This window comes from Scyliorhinus canicula, unplaced genomic scaffold (genome assembly GCF_902713615.1).
Source record: "Scyliorhinus canicula unplaced genomic scaffold, sScyCan1.1, whole genome shotgun sequence".
Classification (NCBI taxonomy): Eukaryota; Metazoa; Chordata; class Chondrichthyes; order Carcharhiniformes; family Scyliorhinidae; genus Scyliorhinus; species Scyliorhinus canicula.
The window spans coordinates 39,392-46,959 of NW_024056033.1; the positions used below are offsets into that span (position 1 = coordinate 39,392).

Below are 7,568 nucleotides of genomic sequence, written 5' to 3' on the forward strand. Positions count from 1 at the left end.
GACACCGACCCAGTGACAATGCATTAGTCACCCAGAGAGACAGGAAAAGATGACTCCATTCTCACTCCACAGTGTAAATACTTCCCACTTTCTCTGTCTTTTAGCTATGACAAAGGGTCGAAACGTTCGCTCTTTTCTTTCCCTACAGATGCTGCCAGAGCTGCTGAGATTTTCCAGCATTTTCTCTTTGGTTGCAGCTCATATTTGTTGTGACCTCCTGGACAGGAAGCTGTGAGCATGGATCTGTCAATCAACCAGAATTAGCATTTTCAGGAGAATAGGGAGGGTGAATTGCGTCGTAGTGTGGTGACTCGGGGATTTTCGCAGTAACTTCATTGCAGCGTTAATGTCACTTGTGACACTAATAAAGATTATTATTATTAGATACAGCAGAATAAGAATAGAGGGCGGGAAGCAGCACGGTGGCACAGTGGTTGGCATTGCAGCCTCAACAGCGCCAAGGTCCCAGATTCGATCTTGGCTATGGGTCACTGTCCATGTGGAGTTTGCACATTCTCCCCGCGTTTGTGTAGTTTTTGCCCCCTCAATCCAAAGATGTGCACGGTAGGTGGATTGGCCATGCTAAATTTCCCCTTAATTGGAAAAAAATGAATTGGGTACTTTAAATTTATTTTAAAAAAGAGAATGGAGGAAGTGTGTGGGATGGCGATTTGCAGCTTTGGGGAATAAGAGAGGAAAAAATATGACATAGAAACTAGAATTGTCTGTTCTGAGTTTCTATCCTGTACTGACAGTGATGAATTTTGTAAAATGTTTTTACAGGATATTAGACGAGGAGGAATTACTGACAGAAATCTCAAACGTCACATCTCGATCTGATAGTCACTCCCTTCCTTGGAACCTGAATATCCTCAAACTATGATTGTGGAATGACATATGTTTGCCCAAACTGTCAACCAAAGATTTCAAACATCTGTGTGACTGGAAAAGCACGGAGACTCACACAACACACACCTGAGTCAGAGTGTTCCAGTGAACTGACTGTGGAAACATCAGTGTGACTGGAAAAGCACTGAGACCCACACAACACACACCCCAGTGAGAGTGTTCCAGTGAACTGACTGGAAACATCAGTGTGACTGGAAAAGCACCGAGACCCACACAACACACACCCGAGTGAGAGTGTTCCAGTGCTGGGGCTCTTTAGCACAGGGCTAAATCGCTGGCTTTGAAAGCAGACCAAGGCAGGTTCGATTCCTGTAACAGCCTTCCCGAACAATCACTGGAATGTGGCGACTAGAGGCTTTTCACAGTAACTTCATTTGAAGCCTACTTGTGACAATAAGCGACTTTCATTTTCATTTCAACTGACTGTGTAAAGAGCTTTAACCAGTTACACAGCCTGAAAAACATAACATTCAGAGCGGGGAGGGACCGTACCCGTGTTGTGTCTGTAGACGAGGCTTCAACTGATTGTCCAGCCTGGAGAGACACGAGGGGACCCAAAAATGGAGAAACCGTGCAAATGTGGGGACTGTGGGAAGGGATACCAATTCCCATCTGAGCTGGAGACTCATCGACGCAGTCACACTGGGGAGAGGCCATTCACCTGCACTCAGTGTGGGAAGGGATTCACTCAGTTATCCAACCTGCAGACACACCAGCGAGTTCACACTGGGGAGAGGCCGTTCACCTGCTCTCAGTGTGGGAAAGGATTCACCCAGTTATTCCATCTGCAGATACACCAGCGAGTTCACACTGGGGAGAAGCCGTTCACCTGCTCTCAGTGTGGGAAAAGATTCACTGTATTATCCAGTCTGCAGTCACACCAGCGTGTTCACACTGGGGAGAGGCCGTTCACCTGCTCTCAGTGTGGGAAAGGATTCTGTGATTCGTCCCAGCTATTGAGACACCAACAAGTTCACACTGGGGAGAGGCCGTTCACCTGCTCTCAGTGTGGGAAAGGATTTTGTAATTTGTCCCACCTATTGAGACACCAGCGAATTCACACCGGGGAGAGGCCATTTACCTGCTCCCAATGTGGGAAACGATTCCGTGATTCATCTCATCTGTTGAGCCACCAGCAAGGTCACACTGGGGAGAGGCCATTCACCTGCTCTCAGTGTGGGAAAGGATTTACTCAATTATCTCACCTGCGGACACACCAGCGAGTTCACACTGGGGAGAAGCCATTCACCTGCTCTCAGTGTGGGAAAGGATTTACTCAGTTATCCACCCTGCAGATACACCAGCGAGTTCACACTGGGGAGAAGCCGTTCACCTGCTCTCAGTGTGGGAAGGGATTTACTCGGTTATCTATCCTGCGGACACACCAGCAAATTCACACTGGGAACAGACCGTCCACCTCTCAATGTGAGACGGGATTGTCTGTTTCTTCGGACCTGTTGTGACACCAACAATTTCACAATTGATTACAGGGGTTGGATTCTGCTGTTATTGTTTCTGCTCTACACCCAGGACTGCATTTTGTTCATTCTGACAGGTGGTCAGTGGGGATGGTCGAAGGGTTTCTTTCTGCTAAACTGGCCGGTCTCACTACTTTGCCTCCAGTGGGCTGATGCTCTTTGAGCCTTGTTGCTAATACCTGGCTTCAAATTGCACAAGGATCACAGAGTGAAAGGCGGTTTGGAAGTTTGAAGATATTTAGTTTCCATTTCTGTTTGAACCCCCCCAAAGTGTACCACGTTGCCATGGAGATGGGCCCTGGTGTTTACATGGTTCTTTTGTTTAAATTATCTGGGTGTTCCTCACAGAAGGAAACTATCAGGTTATGAGGGGAAGGTTGTCTGAGGTGGACTGGGAAACGGATTGGTACAGGGAACACCGAATATTTAAGGAATTATTACTTATTTATCAGGGGGTCGGTTAGCTCAGTTGGCTGAACGACTGGTTGGTGATACAGAGCAAGGTCAACAGTGAGGATTCAACTCCCGTACTGGCTGAGTTTATTCATGAAGGCCCGGCCTTCTCAACCAGGCCCCTCGCCTGAGGTGTGCTGACCCTCGGGTTAAATTACCCCCAGTCAGCTCTCTCTGTGTCAAAGGGGAGAGCAGCCTATGGTCCTCTGGAATTTTTGCAACTTTTATTCACATATATACAACAAATATAGATTCCTTTAAGGAATAAAAATCGACCAGGAAAAGTAATGGAACCGTGGCGAACAAGAAAAGTTAAAAGATTCCATGAGATCCATTAGAATTCTGCAAAGGAGGACCAAGAAACTGATGAGAGCAAACTGGCGAGAAACATAAAAACCGACTGGAAAAGCTTTGACAAGAATGTGAAAAGGAAAAGATTAGCAAAGACCAATGTGGGTCCATTCCAGGCAGAGACAGGAGAGTTTATAATGGGGAGTAAGGAAATGGCAGAGAAACTGAACAATGTGTGTCTGTCTTCACAGAGGAAGATACAGAAATTGTCCCCAAAACACCAGAGAACCAAGGGACTGGCAGAGATTAGTATTGGTGAAAAAGTAGCACTGGAGAAATTAATGGGGTTGGAAGTGAATAAATCCCCAAAAGCTGATGATCTGCATCCCAGAGTGTTGAACAAGGCGGCTGTAGAGATCTCTATTCCTCATTCTAAATTCTCCTGACTCTATCTGGAATGGACAAATCCTTTGTCTAAGCCAAACGTTTCCTTTTTACGTAGTCATAGAAACGTTTACAATCCATTTTTATGTATTTTGCTAGTTCACATTCTATTCTATTCTCCCTTTGTTTCTCGGTGTCTTGGTTGAAGAACGGAAGTAAATCCTCGGGAATGAATCATCACTTTGGACAGGTTCTGAAACAGTTTTGCCTTCCAGGAAAGAGTAGCTATAATCGTGGAGTGTGATTTTAGATTGTTCAAAAGGGCAAAGTTCTATTTTATAGTTTACTGTGCAGTTTCTGAGTTAAAATAGCTTCTAGTTTGTTTGTTGTATAAAAAGTCATAAAACTTGAAGTCTCGTTGTGTGATCTTTTAATTTGTTGACTGGGCATTTGATTTTTTATAAGAAGTTGCTGACCTTTACGGAGGTCCTAATCCACAAGTTTTGTCTTCCTATTTGAGCCTCGGGCACCTTTCTGTCTCTATTGCTCATGTCAATGACAGCCAAGTGATGGAGCTGAGGGCTGAATTTAGCTGAGAATAACGGGACCTGTTGCCCAGTTGGGAAACTGCAATGGGCGTCGCTAATAGAGACAGGAAGGTGCTGGAGGGCTGACAGGGAACTGGACATCCGACCAATCAGGGTTCAGGGGCGAGGGGGGGGGGGGGTGACCAGGGCTGATGGTGATGTGACCCCCAGGATTCAGTGCCCCGTGTCCAAAGTTGGGAAGCACAGGAACAGGGTACAGAGGAGCTGAAGGGAAACCATTTGGGACCCAGAACATTGTGAACATCCTGTTACTCTGGTTGTCTTTGATCCTCAAGTAATTTTCCATTAGTTTTTTTTAACCACGTTTCTGTTTCATCAATAAACTTTTAACAGGAAAATATTTGAATTTGTTGGACTTTTCCTGATTAATTTGTTCACTTTCGGGAAAGTAGGTGAGAGGGGTTGACAGGCTCTTTAACAGAACGTGGTAATCTTAGGTAATTGGCAAAGGATTCAGAGGTGGAGAGGAGATTTGATTTTTCTTTTGACCCAGTGTTTGAAAATGGGGTTCAGGGAATCAATTGTGATTGACTAATTTATCAAGGTTCTCTGAGGAGGTAACACGTGATGTCAATAAATGGGAACCTGTAGATGTGATTTATCTGGATTTCCAGAAGGAATTTCCCAAGGTGCCACATCAAAGGTTAATACACAAAATAAGAACTCATGGTGTGGGATCAACATATCAGCATGGATAGAGGATTGGTTAGCTAACAGGAAGCAGCCAGTTGGTATTGTTGTATTTTATATTTTCCCCGCGTCTTGACTGTGATAGAGAAATTCAAACAGCATTCATTAGGTAAGCAAAACTGAACTTTATTTCCGAATTTGAACTGACTGCTAGCAGTAAATGGCTGATACTTGGAGTCGGAAAGCAGTCAATTACAAACTGCTGAGTCCGTCCCAAGTCTGCGATATTACAGAAAAGAAGGCGATTCTTATACATTATAGGATCAAGATAACATGAATACAACTTAGTCAGGAATTTGATCGAAAGTAAAACATAAGTAATAATCGTTACAATGGCATCACCTTGCTGACCTTTAGGGGACTGGAGTTTCATATCATTTTCTTGTCTTTGTTTTAAGAAAGGGAAGAAGTTGTTTAGGAACAGGAAAAAATAGTTGTTCAGCTTGTTATGTATTAAGACTGCTTCTAGTTCAAGCCTTATCTAGACTCTCAGGACATGCTGTCTATGTATATTCTGAATCTGTGTCTTAGGTTAAATTCAATTGTACCAAGAAGACTTGACTAGTTTTCCCATCATGCCATTATTTGCTTCACACAATACCACACTCCCCCCTTTTGTCATATCATGACAACTAGCTAAATAGGTATATCCATGATTCGTTTGAAAATGCATTTACACAAGCAGGCAAGCAATCCTATCCCTAGTAGCATTAGTAGCAGTAGAATAAAGGCCTTAAAGATCCAGTCAAATAATCCATGACCCAACCACCCTAGCCAACCCGGCGGGTTATAGTCGTGAAATTCACTGCCAATTTCTTGAATTTGAGCAGCCTGTCTCTTAATATGGTCGGCCAGGTTAGTGATATTTTCAGAGCCATCTGGAATGTAAGTACAGCACTCTTGGCCTATGATAGCGCACGTTCCTTCCTGCGAGGCTAACAGATAATCCAAAACCAGTCGATTTTGTAATGCCACGGTCCGGACAGCCACTAGCTCAGCTGAGACCTCGGCCAGTACCTGTCCAGTGTCCCTGGCTTCTGTTGCAGTTACGTTTGCCAGATGTTCCAATGCTGAGGCCATGTAGATCAGTTCGTTGGATGCCTTGCCCGTTCTGTTTTAGAAATTGTTCTTTTTGCTCGCGAGGGGGAGTGCTTAAGGGTGGATTGGTGACGCATTTGGGGTATGACATATCCCAAAAAGCAGGATCCTGTCCAATCAATGGGGAGCCACGGATATGCTTTAGTGCCGCATATGAAATAGGTTCCATTGTAGGCTGTAAAATCATCAGCTGATGTCATCCAGGGGATTATATTGTTAGGTTGCACCTACTTTGCCCCATTAACTTTCCTTTCCCTGATTTATTAAAACATATGGAACCTTGGACGTTATATGAGTGGACGGTGAGGGAGGGTGGAGTCAGGGCATGATTATAGTTAGGTTGATATGAAGCTGAAAATTTAGTCATGTCATAGCCAGCAGATCTCCATATTTTCATATTCCCCCTATCTCCCCTGATTCCTGTTTGGTTTTGTCGTAAAATCCATTCAACTGTTTCTGCGGTATGAAGGGGGAGAGATTGGAGAGGTATTCCTTCCCTTGAATGGACGAGGATGTGGGTACAAACCCAACACTTGCTAATATTCAATTTTTCGGCGTAAAGATATGACATATGTGAATAGGTATTGGAAGGCAGGTCTCGTTTAGTTCGTTTTTTTTACTACCGGGTGGCCATCAAGGCTAAGTAGTCCAGAAAGTCCAAAAATTATACTGAAGATCTTCATCCTGTGTTCTCGTCTGGGTTGGAGACTATCTTCTTGCAATCGGATAGATGTATCTAACTTGAACGTCCTTCAAGTTTGACCGAAGTTGGCGTCGTCAGTAGTACGAGGAATGGTCCGCTCCAGCGTTGTCCTAGTTTCTTTCTGTCCCAGTTTTTTACCAACACGAGGTCTCCGGGTTTGACCACTGGATATCGAGGGACGGCTGTCCCTGTCGTTACTGGGAGATGTGCCTGTTTTACCTGTGAGTGAAGAAACTTCAAAGAAAGTGTTAATTGATTCAAATAGTTCTGCATTTGTTCCCCCATCACATGGAGGTCTACTCCCTCTAAGGGTTTTTCAAGGGCATCCCAGGGAGTCCTCATTGGCCGACCATAGACTATCTCTGCAGCTGACAGTCCGGTCCGCGAATGGGGTGTCACTCGCATGTGAAACAGCGCCAAGGGTAATACTTTTAGCCAATTTAACCCAGTTTCTTCAGTTAATTTAGATAATTTTTCTTTTAAAGTCCCGTTGGCTCTTTCCAGAATTCCTGCTGCGCGCAGTGCAGTTGCTGTTTAATTACAAGGGCTTTGCACAATTCAGTATTGATCCGAGCTACAAAATGTGGTCCATTATCTGAGCTCACCATTTTGGGTACCCCAAAACGAGGAATGACTTCCGTTAACAACAACTTCACTACTGTATGTGCCGTACAATTAGTGGTGGGGAAGGCTTCAATCCATTTACTAAACACATCGATTATTACTAAACAATATTTATAACACTGTGCTTTTGGCAATTCAATAAAATCAAGCTGTATACAAGCAAAAGGATCATCTGGCAAGGGGGTGGTTCCCGGAGGACCTTTAATACCTTTACTCTTATTATGTTTCATGCAAATGACGCATCAATCCAGCCGCGTTTGCGCTGCTATATTCAAATCTGGGTGCCACCAAGTTTTTAGGAGTAGCGGTACCACTCCCTCCTTGCCAAGA

The 7,568-nt window shown here is 44.3% G+C and overlaps 1 protein-coding gene across 1 annotated transcript in view; it reads left to right on the plus strand.

The window, feature by feature from the left end:
* Positions 1-2,491, plus strand: part of LOC119961716 (zinc finger protein 271-like) — a gene marked incomplete at its 5' end in the record, with an annotated part of 8,455 nt that extends 5,964 nt beyond the window's left edge. Inside the window, one exon of the mRNA XM_038788997.1 lies at positions 1,482-2,491. Coding sequence (XP_038644925.1) covers positions 1,482-2,372 — 891 coding nt within the window. The remainder of the gene's footprint in view (positions 1-1,481) is intronic.
* Positions 2,492-7,568: the final 5,077 nt, after the last annotated feature.